General features: G+C 41.6%; 1 protein-coding gene across 4 annotated transcripts in view; it reads right to left on the bottom strand.

The window, feature by feature from the left end:
• TTC7A (tetratricopeptide repeat domain 7A) overlaps positions 1-21,031 on the bottom strand; it is a 282,224-nt gene that overhangs the window by 161,308 nt on the left and 99,885 nt on the right. For all 4 annotated transcript variants that reach the window (XM_039529567.1, XM_039529569.1, XM_039529568.1 and 1 more), the window contains 2 exons: positions 20,814-20,918; positions 3,092-3,209 (listed from right to left, as the gene is read on the bottom strand). In XM_039529567.1, coding sequence (XP_039385501.1) covers positions 3,092-3,209; positions 20,814-20,918 — 223 coding nt within the window. The remainder of the gene's footprint in view (positions 1-3,091; positions 3,210-20,813; positions 20,919-21,031) is intronic.

Below are 21,031 nucleotides of genomic sequence, written 5' to 3'. Positions count from 1 at the left end.
AGCTCCTTAGGACTTAGTTCAGTGCAACTTATGCTGCAGCCCAAATTCTTATCATATATCAAATATGAAAGAATGTGGTTTGATTATTGATCTACAGATGAGGAAATTAGGATTGGTTCACTAATAAGCAATGCCTACAGCTTTCTAATATTAGCTTGTGCCCTGAATATACCAACTGTACGTAGTTCTTATGGCTATCTAGAGAAACATTTTCACTTCCATTCCTGATTTGTGACATTGTATCCAAAGTTCCAATCACATTCTTTGAATGGGCGGAAGCCAGCTGAGGAATACTGGGGGCAGGTATGAAGAGCACTTGCATTTCACAATATATTCTGTACTTTGTTATTTTTTCCCCTTGCCAGGCCTTAGTTAAACTCAGCCTTCCTTCTCTTGTCTTATATGAATTCTGTATGAGACCCAAGGAAGACAAAGTTGGCACTACAGACAGTGACAAAACTGGAACAGCAAGGGGAAAAAAAGATACACTGTTAAAAATGCTGCAACCTATCACAGATTTTAGCCATAAAAAAAAACTATCTAGAGAAGAAATAGATGTGCTGGAACAATGAACCATCTGTGTTCCTGAGAATGAAGGAGAAATGAAGGCATCCTCTACTGAGTACAACACATCCTTCAGCTGCTTCAGTGAGATTTAGTTCAACACCACATAAGCAGATACCTTATGAGAACAAGGGAGCCACATAATAATTGTGTGGTGAGCAATCTTGTCTTATCAAGAGAGTAGCTCTTATATGTATAAAGGGACTTTTTTGAAGATTATTCAAAAAAGGCCAGAAAATGTTTTAGTGATATTCAAAATGATTCTCTCATCCCACTCCTGCAAAGAAACAGTCATGCTGTAAAGCAGAAAGTGTCACAAAGCAAAAGGTTTAGTTTTGAATATTCTATGTCTCTGTCTCACTGGATATTGCTAGCTATTGATAAAGTACAAATTAAAAAGAGAAAGCCTAATCTTAGTCAGAAAATGTCTTACATTCTACCATGAACTTTCTAACAAAAGTTGTCAAGTGGCTTTGAAACAATTTATTAATTAGCACTGAGTGTGCTCTACCAATCAGAAGTCAATTTAAATGGAAAGTTATGGAAATTAACATATATACACAGATATTTGTGTGATCATATCTGACATTGTGAATACACACAAGAACACACACACACACAATCTTTCACAATATGAAACATAAGGTTTATATTGGGGGTTGAGTCTCCTCCTTTCACCCCTTTCAACTTCTACATCATTTCTATGATAAATATTTTATTCTTCCTATAACAAAAAAAAATCTTCTTCAGTATAGATTTGGGTTTTTGGGATAAAATGCCAGATATTCATGTATTTGGAAACAAGTATGTTTTAAAGGGATTTAATCCATTTTATTAAAAGAAGATAATCTCAACGAGGAAAGCACAATCTCTAGTTTCTCTTAAAGCATTTGCCAGACACCTCCACTAAACAGTTGGCCCTGCCTAGTATAACACTAAAAGTATAAGGTCTGAAAGGCAGAAACCCCACTATTTCATGATGAAATTCAGAGGCTAAATTGGACACAAGTTCAGAGCTGCTGTAGTGAAGGTTAAGTGTTTTTTTAATAAATGAGATTGCTGTAGGTTAGAACATTCCTGAACCCTGTTAACCTCGTGAAAACTCAGAGAAGACACAATTCCAGAAGAGAAAGCATTAAAACTCACCCTAAAGCTCCTTAAATACTTTGATCATTACAGTGGAGTCCAACAGACTCCTCTACAACTTCATTGATCAGAAACCCTTTAATAAACTTCCATTATGGAGGATAATCATTTTACTATTTATTTATTAACATATTTAAAAAGTCCATCTGAAAATAGACTCTGGGATCTTGTACAATCGTAGAGACAATTAAACACAATCTGGGCACGATGCCTTGAGGAAGTAGGCCATTATGTAGGACTCAGATGTTTTAAAGGACTTTAGAAAATAAGAGAAAGTTCAAGTTGTTTCCAAGAGCAACTACTTTGGGGCAGCGAAAAAGAGTAGAAACTGTGTTATATATTACCAACCACTTTGGAGAGGCACTTCTCAGAGTAGCTGCCCACTGGATCAGATATGGTTGCTTGGAGACTCACAGTGACAGCTACTGAAGAGCACAAATATATTTGATCAAGTTGCTCTGCTGTGGGGAAGTGTGCAGCAGTACCACCCTCATTGACAGAGTAGAGCTTTTCTGTGATCTGAACTACTGCCCACAGAGACAGGAAACAAATGGGCCTAAACCTAAGCAAAAGTAGGTGATGGTGCATTAATGGGCCTGGCCAGGTTGATCAGAATGGCTGCTGATTCAGTAACTACTCAAGCAGGTTTGTTTTGGAACATTTGTATTGGCATCCGAGAGTAAATAAAAGCTGCTCCTAGATGTGAGCGTGATGGAAAACAGAATTAAAAGCCTTTCCTGCACTCCATGCAATGAGTGTTAGAGCACACCACACATCCATGTGCCAAGCTTGCAGAGCCTACTGAGAACTAAAACATAATGCTCGGCACTCGCAGAACTCTTTTCCCATTCAAAACTCTGTACAAACATTATCTAGTTCACTTTCACTGTGCCTCAGAAGGGTAGATAAGTATTATTTTAATAACAGAGAAACAGAGACAGAGAGAGGTTAAATGACTTGCTCAAATCCACAGAGGGAATCAGTGTTAAGCCAGGAGTTCCTGTTTCTCTATGTGATTTATGAATGTGAAAATAGATGGAAAGTCAAGCTTTATTATGTAAATAAATGAACTCTTGAGAAAAAATTATTACACATGTTTAATTCAAACACCTCAACACTTGATGGCCATGGCAAATGGACCTTCTCCCCCAATTGAATAGGAAATCTGAGCCATTTGTTTTTGTACTTCAGCATAAAAATTCCATGTAGCCTATCAAAGCAGATGATGTTCAGAAAGCAAGCGAATATTCCCCATTAGTTTAGGAGTTTGATTATCTTCCACGATCAGCCAAAGTTTCAACAATGTCTTTAATACATTGCTTACGCTGAAGACTCAGAATAGCTGCTTTATGCACAATATTTGATAAGTCAGATACTTTACCATCAGTAGCTTGAAGACTGTATGTCAGACCCAAGGCAAGATACCCCTTAGCTAGGAACTCTCCAGCATCCTCTCCTAGGTCTATCACCATCTTGGCGAAACGTTCCCCTTCCTCCAGCTGTACGGAAAAGATAGGATGAAAAAAAAAAACAAGTTACTTGCGTCATGATAATTCCAAAAAGATTATACAGTAACAATGACCTTGTGTGCTGTTACAAATGACCAGAGAGCTGTTAGTGTAAGGAGTCTCTGTAATCACAATTCAGCACAATTTTATACAGATTAACAGTAAAAAGAAGATATAAGGTCAGATTATCCACAGAGCCCAGCACACACAAACAGAGTCAAATTTTCAGAACAGCTCTGAAATAAGTGGTCAGATTTCAGAAGAGTGGTGCAACCTGGGACTGAGGGACCACTGAGCCCCCTTAACTCTCCAGCCTGGGCTGTCTCTCACAATGCTTTGCTAGTGACAAGCAGCAAACCCCTCCAGGTGCTGTGACTATTCAGCATAACAGGATGTGGAGCCCCACATCCATCTAGATTGCACGAATGCTCCCAGAGCCATTCATGAAACATACAGAGAAAGGCATCAGCCAAATACCTCCAGCTCCCAGCACTGTACCTCAGGAATATACCATCTTGCACTGCTCAAGACGAGCAGTGAAAATTTATTAGTTGGTTCACCATTTCATCAATGAAAAGTGGATATATACTAACCTTTGCAAACCTGAGCAAATTTACCACACACTTCAGGCAAACTCACTGGTAAAGATAAACAATACAACAAATTTATTGACTACAAAAGATAGATTTTAAGTGTTTATAAGCGATAGGCAAAAAGTCAGTTACCAAAATAAAAAAAAAAATATAAGCACATAGTCTAAACTCTCAACCCTATTAGACTGGGCAATATCTAGATTAAGCAGTCTTTCTCACCCCACTGCAGTCCTTAATATACGGGTTTGTCCCTTAAACCTGGGCCAATCTTTTCTGTTGGAGTCTTCAGTCTTCTTCTCTGAGTGTCTTTGTTGCTTGCAGCGTAGGTGGGGGCAGGAGAAAGGCCCAGCATGTGGCCCCCGTGTTCTGTTTTATACCCTTAGTCCATGTGCTTGGAGAACACAAGTCCAGGCATGTCTGGTGGGCAGTGCTGAGTCCTCAGGCAAGGTTGAGCACTTCCCCTGGTGTGGCCTTATGCAGGTGAGTCATTGCATTGTAGCTCCCTTGCTAGACAATGGCTGGTGATGTCTGTTCAGCAGCACCCACCCAGGTGTTGGCTACCTCCTTTGTCATTGTCTCTGTAGACCTAGTATCTGGGTGCCTCCCAAACCCACAGCATATTTTAGTGAAAACCATACAACACAATTCTTATAATTTCATATGCATTGATAATACACATATTTAGATAGAACAATGTCTTTCAGCAAATCATAACCTTTCCCCGATACCTCACATGGCCTGCTTTATACGCAATATCACAATTATATACAGATGAGGAATATGGGGGTTACAAAACGCTCCCCCAAGGTATAGTATGTCACACTCAGGTCATCTGAAAATCTGTCTGTGTCACTGGGAGCTGAGCACTTGTGTAATGGGGTGTACAAACCCCACACCGGGCCCAAAAGGGTTAAAGGATAATACTAGACCCAGGTAGCCCCACCCTTCCAGACCTGCAGTGTATGATCCAACTGGAGAGGAAGCTTAAAAGGGAGCAACCCAGGTCAGAAGTGGGAGGTTGGAGAGGGAGAAAGATCTATCCTGATGAAGACAGCACCTACCAAGGGTGCTGAAGAAGCCCCTACTGTGAGGAATAGGACTGCAGACTGAGCCTGTTGGGGCTGAAGGTTTAGTTATGTTACATTGGACTTGGAGCCATGGGCAGAGATGGATGGCAAGAAGTGACCCGGGAGGATAACTCATGCTGGACACTGAGTGACTCTCATAGGGCCCTAGGTCAGAGTCCGGTGGAGTGGGAAGGCCTGGGCTCCCCTATCAACTGCCCTTGCTGCAGGAGGGACATAAGCCTCATTCCCTCCCCATTCCCATTCTGGTAAGAATTGGGCAAGGACACTGAAAACCCGAGGGGAAGCAAAGGCCATACACAGGTGTGGAACTGTACTGAAAGGCCTTCCTGCTGGGAGGCGAGGCTAGATACTGGGCACACTACCTACCAGACCCACCTGGCCCTCCGAGAACTCTATCACAACCTGAAATAGTGATTATGAGTGATTGAAAATTTGGTCTTAAGCCACTATTTCAATTACAACACATACAAGGCATTCTTCAGCTTCACTTTACTGTTGTGTAACTACAGCTGCACCTATGTATTCTAATCAAGATAATAATACTTATTACCTCCAGTGGTGGAGCTCATATGGGAATGGGGTGGGAGGAACTACCCCCTGACCCCAACTGGTCTTTACATGTATGTTTGTGCCTTTTCAAACATATTATACAATTGACAAAAGATGGTGTACAGCATAAATTTTCCCACAGAGCTGGAAACAGACCCCACTCTGCACTTAACTTTGTCCCAGAGGGCTGGCCTGGCTCCTCACTCTGGGTGCTGCAACATGGCACTCACATCTGGCCTGGCCGCCCGTCTGTCATGACAGGGGGGTGGCCACACTAAACCTGAATGGCTATGGTGCCAGGTTGAAACACCTGGAATGGGAAGCAGGGGCAGGAGCCAGTGCTGCTGAGTGAGTGCAGGGTGGCCTTCTTCTACCGCCCACCACTAATGACCCAAACCCCAGGTCCAAAACCTGACTCCACACTGCTTACTTCCTTCATAAACAAAGGTCTTTGAGATCCACAGATGACAAGTGCTACATAAGAGCTATGTATTATTAATTATTATAATCTACACTAATTGGTAGGGATGGGAGATGACTCTCAGTGTAGACATGAGATGTGTGGATTTGCACATGCATGGAGCAGCGGCACCATTGAGAGTATCTAGACCTGGTTTAGGGTGTTACTGGCTGCTAGCAGAGATGTGAGGAGGTTATCTGGTGCTCTTGCATTAGCCGTTAGGACCAAGGCATTCTGTACTCCCCTGCCCTGTACTCAGCACAGTAGCAGAATCACATAAGTAGAATGAAAACCCCACACTCTATTTTCAGTGTGGATTTGCCATTTACATTAAGCAGAGCTCAGTGAAGTTCTGCTGTAATATAAATGTGATGTACCTCACCTTTATGTAAAGGGAAAATGAGAAGTATTCTCTTCTGTTCCAACTTCCTTGCTCCTACCCTAGTAAAGATACAAACTTTCCTCTGAAGTGTTTGTATTTGCAAACAACAACTGAAGGAAGTTCCTGTTTTAATCAGACGGTTTCCCCTCAAAATACAACTCACAGATTGAAAGAATGTCACAACTACGCTAATTCATGTCTTGCCAATAGGCGATGGCCAGGAGAAGAATTCTCTTGCCTCCTTCCATTTGCTTGATTTTTGTTTACTCCACTGCCCCCACACAAATGCCCTGCACACAGTTTACCATTCCTGCTGCATGAGGGTTGGAGCAGGGTTCTCTGACAGTTCATAATCCCAGGTTAGACTGGTAGGGTAGCTGAAGAGGGACTATCTCTCTTTGCAAAGAAGAAAAGAAGTTAAAGGACTCACAGATAAATGGGTGCCAATTTGCCCAACGTTCCAGATTGTTTGGAACCAGAGTTCTGGTTCAGGCTCAGCTGTGCTTTGAATAGTGAAACACTTCTTCATTGTCCAAAGTTTGTAACATGAAAAAAGAAAGTGGCAGGGGAAGGAGAAGAACCTTTGGGATATTATGACTTAAGGCCTGGTCTATACAAGAAAGTATATAATTATACTGGTATAACTACCTCCCATTTGGACACTATTATTTCAACAGAAAAATGATATTTTTTTTTGCAGTTTAGCAACCTAATGATTTCAGCTAAATTTAAAAAAAAAGGGGGGGTGGGAGGATGTCTTATAACAAGGTAAGTGTCTACACGGAGGTTATACCAGTATAACTATATTGGTTTAAATTCATATTTTGGCTTATCCAAAAAAAAAAGTTCCAGTGTAGATAAGGCCTTACTAGATAGAGGACACAGACTGACTGATGTTACAGGAGGTTAAAGTGCATTATATCTTGTTTTAATATTTGCCACTGGGCAGGCACCAACCACATGTTTTCAAACAAGAATGCCGGGCCTCTTGGCTATTTACATACAGCTGTACCACAAGTTTGCCTGCTCATAAGCGTTTGTGGGCGTGTGTTTCCTTGTATTTGTCAACATCTGCTTTTGCTGTGCAATCTTTTCTGTGAAAACGTCAGGGCAGTTTTACCTCCTCTCTTAAAATGAAAAAATATGGAAAACAAAGCACTCTTGTCCTCCCCCTGGGCTAAGCGCACTGTCACACCCAGACTCTACTGCCCCAGTGCCAGATGGCGTCAAGTTCAGAACCCAAATTTTGATCCAACATGTTGCACTGCTTCTAGACCACTGGGCCAGCCATGTTTTGTATTTTAAGGGTCCAAACCTACAAGTATTGTGCACCCTGAAATCCTACAGATTTTAATGGGAATTGAGGTCACTCAGCACCTAACAGGCTCAGGGTCTAAGATGGCAAATACTTAGGTCCATTTTTCCTACTCTAGCACCGGGGCAGCTCTATGTTTTTTGCCTCCCCAAACATGGCAGTCAGGCGGCCTTCAGCGGCATGCCTGCGGGAGGTCTGCTGGTCACGCGGATTCGGCGTTGTTTCTGCAGGTGATCTGCCTGTCCGGTGCCTTCGGCATATCCGCCACCAAACTGCAGCAGAAGCCGCGGGACCAGCGGACCTCCCGCAGGCATGCCACCAAAGGCAGCCTGACTGCCACCCTCACGGTGACCGGCATGCCGCCCCCCCACGGCTTGCTGCCCCAGGCACCCGCTCGCTGCACTGGTTCCTGGAGCCATGCCTGTCTAGCACAGAGACCATTCTGCCATTTTGGAGAAGCTATGCAGCTGCAAAGCTAACAGGTAGTTCCACTGATCACAGACTGGAGACTAATGAAAACGTCAAACACAGGTGCCAGTAAAATCAGAACATAAAAGACAGCTACTAATCATAAAGGACTTGGCATTGTTATTGGTTATTTTCCAAAATCATCAGTCAATCCTTTTAAAATACAGTTTCCTTAACTGGCCTTAGAAAGGATCAAGGTTGTGGACAGAAAACACTTCTAGGGTATGTCTTCACTACCGGCCAGATTGGCGGGCAGCAATCGATTCAGCGGGGATCAATTTATCGCGTCTAGTTTACATGCGATAAATCGATTCCTGAGTGCTTTCCCATCGACTCCTGTACTCCTGCTTGGCGAGAGGCGCAGGCAGAGTCGATGGGGGAGCAGCAGCAGTCAACTCACCATAGTGAAGACACCACAGTAAGTAGATCTAAGTACGTCGACTTCAGCTACATTATTCATATAGCTGAGGTTGTGTAACTTAGATTGATCCGCCTCCAGTGTAGACCAGGCCTAAGTTTCTAAAGTTAGAGAAAGAGCTGTGGCTAATCCTTGAGAGCCCCAGAATATGCCTCATTAGCCTACAGGATAGACTGCACATCCTGTCAGCACCTATCAACAGTGTCAGCTCTGGTTAAGAGCCAGATAGCAGACTTGTTATTGGAAAGATCCTGCTTTTGGGACCTCTGTTTATAAACTGGGGGTGGGGAGGAGGTTTTGTTTGGAATTGAACCATTCTTGAAACAAACATTAAAGGCTTAATTGAAATGCATTTTCTTAATATTCAGCCTTGTCAGATCTCAGCAGTTTAGTATCTCCTTAATATCCAGAGAAGTCTCTCGCAATGATGCAAAGCCTGCCAGAAATGTACCAGCAGACCAGGAATTTTCATTCTGCTTGTGAACAGAAACTATTTCAGTTAATACACTATTCTACCAGGGATTTTTTAGTTGTCTGATTTGAAGATATTTAGCTGTTATATATTAAATTAAAATGATATGTTATTACCAGAAGAATTAATATTTAGCAGTTCATACAAACACAAGGAAATATTTATTGAAAATGGAAATATGAAATAAGGATACTAAGTTAAAAAGCGAAGAAGCAATCTCCATTCTTTGCAAAGATCAGTGGTTTTCAACCTTTTTTATTTGTGGACCCCTAAAACATTTCAAACGGTGTGGACTCCTTTGGAACTCTTAGACATAATTCTAAGTTCTAAGAAAATCACTGTTCTAAGGTAACAACAACCTTTTGCGGACCCCTTAGACATAGTTTGCAGACCACAGGTTGAAAACTGCTGGCACAGATCATTCACTAGTTATAGAGAGCCACAGAGCCACACCTTTGGCCATCGTGTCTGCTAGGTCTAGACAGAGATGCTCTCTTTTTCTGTATATTTAGAAGAGCAGGCTCAACACCAAAGGGACTTTGTCTGATCCAAAGCCCATTGAAGTCAATAGGAAAATTCCCATTGACTTCAACAGGGCTTGAATCAGGTCCTAGAAGTTCCTGTTATACTGGAAAGACTGGGGTCCTCCCTCTTTAACACCCCAGTCCAGCAAAAAACACATTCTTAACTTTAAGCACATGAGCAGTCCTGCTGCCTGTATACTTAAGTGTAAATATATGCTTAAGGGTTTTGCTGGACTGGGCCCAAAGTGAATAGAAGCAAAAAATATCCCAGCATTCATCATGGAAAAAATTAGCACCCTGAAGAAGTAATAATTGGGGTGAATTCTTCTGCCCTCTGGGACTTTATGCAAGACACCTTACCTCACCTACCAGGAGAGACATACCTCACCATAGAGAGCCATACTCTTACACATCCACTTTCTCCTTTTTCTCATTCACACCAACGTACTCTCCTTCACTCTCTTCATTTCTTCTTCCCTTCTTATTACTCTCATGTTAACAACGCATCAAAAATACCCAGGGAGAACTGTGCAGTAGGTAAATCCCTTATCAACTGTGGAGTCTGTGAAATGAACAGGTTTTAAGGAGGTCTGTGATAAAGAGGGATGCGCCTTGAAGCACAATGATGAGGGGAAGGGGTAAAAGGATGAAAGAAGCTGCAAAAATGAGAATAGAAGGAATAAAAGAAACAGTTAGGAGATATGACTGGGTGGAATTTAAGGATTAAGGGAGCTAATAAAAGGAGTGGACAACAGAGATGTGGGAAGACAGAGTCTTGCCAAGCCCGGAAGGTGAGAACAAGAAGCTTGCATTTGATGTAGGAAAGAACCAGGAAAAGGAATGAGGTAGAGAAAGAGCCAGATAAGGGATTCTATGGGGGAGACATGAGGAGAAGAGCAGAAAGGAAGATGATCTCAGCTGCAGAAGTCTTAAATGAAATGAAGGGCTAGGAGATGAGATGCAGACATTTTAGCTTCTGATTGAACTGGTCACTATACATATATGCTATTCAGGCTGTATGACTGGCCATGTATATCAGCTGGCATTGTTTCCTTTCCCTAACTAGACGACCTAAGTTTTATAAATAGGAGGCACACCATTCATTTTTCCTGCTTGCAAGTTCTCCAGGACCATTTGTAAATATTTATTCAGACAAGTATTAATGACATTTTGGCTTTCCACAGAGATTCCTGCGAATACAAACGTGGTCACCCAAAGGCTGCTTTGAGAATAAAGGGACTTGCAAACTCCAGCAAAGCTAATCGGCTGGTTTTAGTCACAAGAACATTCACAAATCCTTTTTTTGCACTGTTCAGCCACTGCCACTCCTGCTGTAACTGTCACCCACCCCCTCCTCCCCAATTCTTAGAGAGCCTGAAAACCTGCAACCTTTCATTCACTTCAACATTCACTAGGCCTCAGCTCTCAAACACAAATGTTTCCTGATGTGCCTGCATTCCAGGTGCAGAACTCACTCATTACAGATTTTACAGATATGCCAGCTGTCACTCTGGGCTTGTCTAAACAAACCCTTCGTTTGTGACAAACCGAGGAGTGACTCTATCCTACACTAGCGTGTTGTGCACTAAGTGTCCATGTGGACCCTGTGGCGGTGCACTAGAAATTCTGATCAAAGGGGAGCAGATCAAAGCACCCTAAGGAACTTTTAGAGTGCAGAAGCACGGTTCACATAGACACTTAGTGCATGGCAAGCTAGTACAGGATACATCCACACCCTGGTCAGCAAGCTAGCGCAGGATACATCCATACCCTGGTCTGCCATGAACTAAGTGTTCATGTTGACAAGCCCTCAGTTAGAAGGATCCAAGAGAGACAACAGTTGCAGCAGGACTAGGCGGCAGATGGGGTTGGGGAGAAATCATGAACCAACCCATTCCCGCTAAGCTGCCAAGGATCATGGGACCAAGATTTTAGGGCTTCAGTACAACTGAAAACTAATCTAATGGAGACATAATTAATTTCAAATGGAGTCCAATACTACGGTCACAAACCCTGGGGTGGACCATTCGGATCAACCGTTTGGTTGCAAGCTATAGCCAGTGCCAGCAATCCTGGAGAAATAGAATCTGACCACAGCCCCACAAGGGGCAGGAACTGTGCATTCTTTTGTGTTTGGAAAATGCATTATGGGCATTACCAAAAGCAAACTAATAATAGTGAATCCAAGCTCTAAGAACATGCTACGGGTGATGAGAGGTTAAACATTTCAGGTGTGGAACCTCAATATGACACCTGGTAAAGAAAAAAAATCCTTGGGCATCAGCTTACAGGCAACAGCCTGAATGTAATTTAATTTCTTTCCTCCTCCTCCTTTTTTTATTTTTAGTTCTCTCAGAAGCAAGTGGAATCTAAGCCTGAAATCTGTTCTGACACAGCCTCAAAGCTTCCCAGAAATGAGAGACAGACACAGATACGCAGAGCCTCTTCTGCATGCTCCATGTTGAATACAGAAAGAAGAGAGCAACAGCAGCAGAATAGGACTACAGACTGCAGGGGTGGAGCCCAGGAAGCTGAAAATGACATGAGGTTAAAAACAAAGATACCCAAAGATACATTAAAGCACCGCTAATTCTCACACTGCATTATTTCATTATTTGTTAGAGGGCGTTTGGATGACTGGCTAACTCCTCCTCTAGGCCACAGGGAAGCACACACAGCTCGCAGAGAAATGTGTTACCAAGCTGTGAACTGCCACTGATGATATAATAATCTGGGTTATTCCCCTCCACCCCCTGCATCCTCTTTGATGGAAGGTGAACAGTTGTAGCATAAACCTGAGAGCGGTTTTCCCTGAAATAGAGAGTGCCTGTTCCAGCAAACCAGGTTATTTGACCAGAGCTTTTGGTGTGTACTTCAGCCAAGCCCATGGGCACACTGACAAGGGTGGGGGAACAGCAGATGCTGTCTCCTGGCATACAGCCACCCATCTGTTTTTTAACTGGCTCAACTTATTTATCAAAAGGTTGAAGCCCCACCACACTGAATCTGCATTCATAAACAGGCGCTGCTGCTCCCACAGGTACTGGGGACAGGCAGGCAAACTGCTGGCATAGAGCAGTAGGATGAGGACAGCTTTACAGATGAAAACAAGGAGAGTGGCAGGTACAGTCACATTAGACTGGGGCAACAGACTAGAGAAGCATCTAATAGGAGGGGAAAAGTTGGGACATTTCAAACAATCTCACTGTTGCTTTGGTCTTTAATTTTAATTGTAACAAGAATAGGACTGGGTTTTTTTATGATTATTAAATATCTGTATTGAATTTTAGGCAGGGATACAATCATTCAAACAATTCAAAGAAGAGGGGATGTTGCAGCCCAAAGAGAGAGAAAATAAATAAAAAGCAAACAGTGGACAAAGAGGCAAAGAGAAGAAAAGAAAAAGTGAATGGGAGGAGGCCCATGGGGTGTTCAGTGAGTAACAGACAAAGTGGAAGTAGAATACAGGGGTTTGCAGCATACAGAATGGCTCGCTGATTACACATGACAAGAAACTACGCCCATATGTTTTAAAGTTGATTGAATCTGTTAAGTATTTTGTGCCACCCTTTCCAATGCTGCCAAATTACATGGTGCCCAAGTCCAGCCCTCTGCATGGGGCTCTTGAGGTTGTACCCCTCTGCAGTCTTCGTTGTTCAATCACCAGGGAGGCACATAGAAGCCAGCATTCTTGGTAGTCCCTGACATTGAGAGACTTTGGGCGTGTCTACATTACCTGCTGGATCAACGGGCAGCGATCGATCCAGCGGGGGCTGATTTATTGCGTCTAGCCTAGACACGATAAATTGACTGCCACGCGCTCTCCTGTTGACTCCGGTACTCCACCGGAGCGAGAGGCGCAGGCAGAGTCGATGGGAAAGCATCAGCCGTCGACTTACCGCAGCGAAGACACCGCAGTAAGTAGATCTAAGTACGGCAACTTCAGCTACGTTATTCATGAATAACGTAGCTGAAGTTGCGTAACTTAGATCCATTCCCTCCCCACAGTGTAGACCAGGCCTTTGAAATCGCTCCAGTATGAACAGCTGTGGCACGAGTGGGAACCATCATTTAATGCAGTGGCTCTCAACCTTTCCAAACTATTGTACCTCTTTTAGGAGTCTGATTTGTTTTATGTACCCCCAAGTTTCGCCTCACTTAAAAACTACTTGCTTACAAAATCAAACATAAAAATACACAAGTGTCGTAGCACATTATTATAGAAACATTGCCTCTTTTCTCGTTTTGACCACATAATTCTAAAAGAAATCAATTGGAATATAAATACTGTACTTACATTTCAGTGTATAATATACAGAGCAGAATAAACAAGTCATTGTCTGTATGAAGTTTTAGTTTGTATGGACTTCACTAGTGCTTTTTATGTAGCCTGTTGTAAAACTAGGCAACTATCTAGATGAGTTGATAATCCACCTGGAAGATCTCTGTGTACCCCAGGTTGAGAACCACTGATTTAGAGGGTAGGGAAAATCCTGGAACAATTCTTTACCCACAGAGTATTCCCACAGCACCTGAAACAGTGTCTGATCCAAAACCTACCAGTGCCAATAGGCATCAGTGTCCTTTAGCTATTTACACATACTGGTCAGAGACCAACAGAAACAGAAGAGTGTTTTCTACTTAGACTCATCTCCCGACTTCCAGTCTAGTGCCCTGGCCACTAGCCCATGCTACCTGTCACTATTAAGGCTAATCCTAGACTAGACTCCATTTGGTTCCATGATTTTTTAAAGCTCTACAATGACCACCGTAGAATTCATAAAGAGGCAGACGGCATAGGGAGGCCTCCTCATTGAAGCCAATCCTTTAAGGGAGGTTAATAACATGGGAGAGTCTGGCGCTGCAAGATGTTCAAAATTTGGTGCATGTTTGTAGTCATTAGCTCATCCATATGTATTTGCACAATTGGACCTTGAACATAATTAGGGCCAGGGAACTACTTCAATTCAAATTTGAAATTATTATTATTGACAACACCAACTTGTGCTGTGATCCCATAAGATTTCACAAACTCTGCAAACTTGGGTCAAGTCAGCACTCGGCTGGGAGAATTATAAGGAATGGTGGGTGCATCAGGAAGCAGCTCTAGTAGTTTAGTAGGGAGAGTTTTCTTTTCTCTGAATTCATACAGGACAAATGCCTGAACATGGAGGGAGTGGCCTAGTGGTGCAGACTGGTCAGCTATCCAATAAAAATAACAAATGATTTGATCATCTTCAATCATTTAACATCTCTCATAGCACTTTCTGTAAGATAGTTTAAAGATGACTGGCTAGACATCACTAGGATCTGTATTACTCATTCCAGGCCTGAACATAGCCCACGAGCTAGAACACAGTTTGTCCCTATCCATGTTAGCTGGCCAAATTGTTGCACTGGAGCCATGTTTTAAAAGATTTATAAACTGGTTCAGCAAACTATTCTTGGGAGCCAGGGCGGATAGGACCTCAAATCGCCTTTGGCCCAATGAAACACTTTAAATATATTGTACCACGTATGGATGTGGAATAAACTGCAAGTTATAGCTTGTCCCAGAAAGATTTTAAGTCTTAGGGGCACTGTTAACCATAGGTCCCATTGTGTCTCTGAATAGACAAGAGTGATCTGTACAGGTGTACAAGTTTTAGCACTTTTCTGCTCCCTTGAGACAGCTCTTTTAGGCCCTTAGACTAATGAAATATTGATTTGCTGTTCACTCCACACTTTTCTATTTGTGAAAACCTATAATTCTAATATAGGCTGAACAAGACATTACTTACTGCTCAATGTGGGTCCAATCTTAGGATTAACTGGGCTCTCTGGGGAACAGATCAGTGGAGCTATTCCAAGTTACATCAGCTGAGGATCTGGCTCTTAATGTCAACAGGAGCTGAGGGTATTCAGCTCTTTTCTGGCTCAGACTCTGTATATATTGATTTGCATGGTGTAGTATTAAAGTATATTTCATTTCAATTTATTTTGCACTGGAGATCTCTTTACAGATGCATAATGGGCATTTTGGACACACTAAATCACATTGGCACATTCAATTTTTATTTATTTTTGTTTTTTTAAAGTGTTCTGGGATACTGTGTACAAAGCTGGTACTATAAATTAAATGATTGCTTGATTAACCAGCAAAGAAACAGTTCTGTACTCCCCATGACACACTACAATTATCCAGACACATAAATGGTGTTGAAATTATTTCAGTTGCTAACAATAAAAAATAAGATTAAAATACTGCTTGCATCTGGACAGTAAACTATCAGAGTGTAGTAATGCACCAAAAGCATACAGTAGAGAGACAAAGAAAGCACGAGTTTGCTTTTTCACTTGGATAAATGATGTTCTTATTTCACCCTTTTTCTGGCTAAATGGCAATCAAATATTTATATTTATTTCATAATTCAACTAATAATACACTAGTCACATTTCCAGCAAGTTAGGAATTAATCAGATCTTACACTTCCTGAAGCCAAAGTGTGTATTAGTGTTTACAACAAAAAACAGTTAATATTTTTTCCATTAGATTGTTCAATTAAATATTGATCCTGCTCTCTATTTACAGTGCCATTGATCACTGCTTTTCTAACTTGTTCAGCTTCAGTTTAGAATGATTTGATTCTAATTTTATTACCATGTAATTTAAATGCACATAATTACTGTAATTACGACATTTAGGGAAACAGCTCTCCCAAGGAAGAAGATCTTTTTAAGTTTACTGGCAAACCTACTTTTGCTGACAGAAGAATAGGTTACTACCTACCAATGGATGGGGACTATGTAAGACTGACTTTTTTTTAATCAATTTCTGTAGTTTTAAAGGGATTCCACCCATTTTTGCCCAGTTTTGCATCCCTGCAATCCCATTGACTTCAGTGTCAGGGTATAATCTAGCCCATTTACTGAAAGGAGAACAACAGTGATTAGTCATACGAATATGTATGCTAAATATATATATGTGAATTTTCAATTACCTGACAGTATGTGAGTGCTGTTATCTCTGTCTAGTTACCCATTCTGATACCATTCATATAATCAGCAGTGCCTTCTTCAGACAGAATCCTTACATAGTACAGCAATGTGAGAAATGGTGGCAGAATTGGGCTCTCATGGAACAGTGCTCACAATTCAGTGAAAGCGGACATTCCCATACTTCATTGGACTGGATCCCATTTAAGGAAGTAAGGGCCTGATCCAAATAGAAAGACTCCCATTGACTCCAGTGGGTTTTAGATAGGCTTTAAATGTGGACACAGAAAATACATCTTGCCATTGGAACAATGGGGTAAACAACTGTTAAACACACATCCCCTCTCTTTCTCAATTTGTGTTTATCTAGGACTCGCTTGTCACTTTGCAATCTGACGTGAGTAAAGGGCTGTGCACAGCTGGACTGCCCCAGGAGCAGACGAGGCAGGGAGTTATGACTCACTCACATTTATCTCCCAGACGCTCCTCTTGCTACACCAGCAGCATATTACTTTTCATATGTTAGTTGTGCAACGCCTGTACAGGGAATTATGGGGTACCTTATGCTGCCTTATTCTTTTCCCCCCATAAGGGAAGATGGCCCTTATTTTTTAATCTTCCCTTATAGCAGCTTTGAGCATCCCTCTAGTTCCTCATATGCTCCAAAGATTAGGTAGAAGAAATTCTAGTATGAAAGGAAATCAGCAGCTGTGTACCCATTCACTGGAATGGCAAGGTGAGTTTCCCAAATCCTAACCTACACCATCAGAATGACAAGATGGCAGCTCATCCTTTTCTTTATTAGAGTTATGACACCTTTTAACTTTTTTTAACTGATTAATTCTTCTTTGTATTTAGATGGCTCCAGACTGAGCCTGAATCTATGACCAGCTGAAGGAGGGCACTCTGGGGTGACAACAGTAGACCAGGTGGTGTGGGGCATCTGCACAGAAGTGTAGCCCTGAGGATTAATCTGTTGGTCTGTATAAAATGTCTTTTTGATAAAAGTGTGTAGGCTGCATAGATTATAGAATATTTACAATAAGATGTAATGCAAGATACCTATAGACATCCAGGCCAGACACCCTGGCCAATTTCCTGTGTGACGCTGAAAGCAACCTTTAAGACCCTTACTCAGAAAAGTAATAATAGAATACAAACCTACACAAATGTCTAGGGGCCTTCTGAATGTTTGCTAACCTTTCACCTAGATAGGGTGAAGAGTGGGGGATTTCTGCCCACAAATTTCACACATACACCACAGATGCGTATATATCTGTCATTCTTACGCACATAAAAGGTTAGCCTATGAAAACAGGTACCCTAACATTTCCATGGGGGAAAGACAAATTTGGGCATAGGAGGAAGGATTTCTCCCTATAAAAAGGGTGACAATCCACCATTAGGCAGGCGATACACCCATCTTTCTATTCTCCATCGTCTCACTCTGCCTACACCTACGAAAGCTGTCAACTACTGATAAATCGTGGTGTTATTTCTTTTCAAATTTGTAAGTATAAAAGGACTTTAATTTCTGCTTTACCTCTAAGCATCTAGTTTATAGAGGGTTAAAACTCATAACCATTTTTCATCACTTCCTCTATCTATCAGAGGTGTGAACACCCTAGTGCTACTGCACTAGTGAATTTAAAACTGTTAATTATCATAGGTATTTTTCTTAAAGAACTGTGATATTTTGTAACTTTGTAATTTCAAACTGCTTTTAACATTTTTGCATTTACTTCTTGTTTCATTGATTTTAAATAAAAGGTCTTGATTGACTAATTTTGTCTCAGTGTAATTTCCTGTCATATATCCCAATCTCCTTGTATAAATTCTGTGAAGCCTGATTCAAGACGAACTTTATCTTCTGATCACACATACTGGCGAGCCATACCCATATTATTAATATATATTAATTATTATTAATATTACTAATTAAATAGAAAATTAATTATTAAATAAAACTAAATTAAGTGGATACATTCCACTGTCCCTACTAACCCACCCCAAATCAGGCTATAGAAGGGAGTAAGGGAGGTGGCTGGGGAATATTAAAAAAAACCCAAGGAAGTGTACTGTTTCTCTGTTTATACTACGAGCTCTTCAAGGCAGGCACCATGTCTTTCTATGTGTTTTTACGGTTTCTAGCACAATGATCTTAATTATGGCCTCTATGTGCTCTTGTAATACACATCGTCATAATAATTATCAACATCATCCTGATGTTTTGTTCAGTGCTGAAATCTAATCAAGTGCTGAAGATTATGCAGTCTGGGCAAAACACAAATTAATGGGGTTCAAATTTTGCACTTGTAATCTGTAAACTGCAGATGCATTAACTGTGGGAGCAAAAGAGAGGCAACTAATAAGCACCTGATTGCGGGCAAAAATCAGGTGGCTAGGCCTCTAAATGTTATAATTGGAACCCGTAGTTGCATGTGCATAGTTTGAACCAACAATGGACTCTGAGCACACAATGAAATGGCTGCTGTTAGATATTTGATCCTTAATATTTAAAGGGAGGAAGAAAGGAAAGAAGCTAAGCTAGCAGGAAAGCAGTAGCACGATATACAGTAGACACAAGAATTCTGTTCCATTTCTTTTCCCACAATGTAGTAGCCTAGTCCTTTCATCTCAACAAATATCAAGGGCCCATTTTATTCGAATGGTAGAGGCCTTGGTTACAGCTTCGGTGCCTACAGAAAACATGAGATCATCACAATGATTTTACTTTCAGAACTGAACCTCAAAAGGTTCATTCATTCTAGTATTTCAGTTATATCTGCAGGCTAGTTATAGCAGGAGACTGTATGTATAGCAAGTAATGTGGGAGGAAAATTCAGCCTATCCTAGTGCAAAGTTTGTGGTTAGCAGGAGCCACAGGATTGTCCATAAGTCAATAAGTATCCATCTGTTAGATGATGGTCATCTGTTTGTGATGTTTATAATAGGCAGGAACCCTTTATTAGTATTCTGGCTTTCACTAGATTTATCATTATCGTATAAGATGGTTTTCATCTAGGCTTAAGTCCTGCAAGAAGAATCGCTAGGCTGGCTCTCTAAGCTCACATAGAGCCCCACTGACTTCATGGTCTGGGTGAACGCCTGAGTCTGCCTCAGTGACTCTCCTCACAGGACCAGGACCTAGTTTCAAAAACTAGGCAGAAGACATTTCCTAATCATGAGCACCTCAGGATATTTTAGCTCTAAGTGGTGAATACAATTTTTAATCTTGGAAACCATCTGATGAGAAGGGGTAAGCAGAATGTTCAACATAACCTGCTGCCTGTTTGCACTTTGCTTTTTAAAAATCTCTCTTAAGTATCAGACATTCAATTTCTGAATTTAAAAAAAAAATAAGAAAAAATGTGTGCATGAATTTTAGTGCTCTGGAAAGGGGTCAGACTGATCTCCATGGAAAGAGACATCCTATCTACTGAACAGGCACAGCCCGGGCAGTAGCAGCAGCAGCTTCCCCATATGGTATCCCCCAAGGGCCTCAGTCTTGACCTGGAGGGGCCATCTCTTCAGCGAGATGATATTTCTTGTCTTTTGTCAACTCATGTCAGACCTTTAACATTATAGCACAGCTTTTTTTGGCATGTGGTTGATTTGAAAAACAGATATTGCCAGATCCTCAGCTGGTGTAAGTTTATGTAGCTCCACTGACTTCAACTGAATTATGCTGATTTACACAGCTAAGGATCTGGCTCCGAGTGTGAAAAAAAACTCAGATTTTCCACTCAACCGAAGCAGATTTTTATGATGTTTTCTTTTGTGCCTTTCACCTCTTTTGTTTTATTTAAAATTTCCATCTGTAATCCCTTATTGGCTGTGGGAAGACAGCGGTGGAAAAGCAAGATCTCATTCAATTAATTAAACCAAGCAGCAAAAGACTGACAGATGTTTCTGCTTTTTAGGATAATCAGAATTTCATGGGCGCTGTCTCCCACCCCCACTGTTTCTGGAGCATGTATTAATGCAACTGAAATACAAAAGCCTGACACAGTGACTCAAGAACAAAGGACTGAGCTGTCCAGCAGAGCTGTATGACTAATAGATGAGAGGCCAGGTTCACTCTACCCCCACCACAGCCATTAGAATGGGAACAATAATGATTTGGATTCTATACTGGAAATTAACCTGAACAAGTAGCCCTAGGCTACCCAGGGAAATAATTCCTGATCATCTTGTATTTTTTCTTTGCTCTACTGTGCCAATGAATCTCATTTCAAAATTTCACTGCTGATATATATTTCACAGGGTTTGGTGTTTTTTTACTGCACTATGGCACTGGCACTGCGGCACCTAATACATTATGTAAGAAGAATTGCATCAGCTCACTTACCCAGTGCAGTGGCCCAATGCAGACCTTAGCAGCCAGAAGAGGAACCATGGGATCTGCAGGACGCAGTTTAGCACACTCTCTGAGCACCGACACAGCATATGCCGACTGGAGGGCGTGGGAAAAACAGGAGTCTGATTAGACAATGCAATTCAGTGAAATGCACACAACAGTTACGCTAGTTAGCAAAGATTCATGCATCAGCAACAAGTGAGTTGCTT

Source organism: Mauremys reevesii, linkage group 3 (assembly GCF_016161935.1).
Source record: "Mauremys reevesii isolate NIE-2019 linkage group 3, ASM1616193v1, whole genome shotgun sequence".
Classification (NCBI taxonomy): Eukaryota; Metazoa; Chordata; order Testudines; family Geoemydidae; genus Mauremys; species Mauremys reevesii.
The sequence above is the reverse complement of the archived record's forward strand: the minus strand, read 5'-3'. Positions and strand labels throughout refer to the sequence as shown.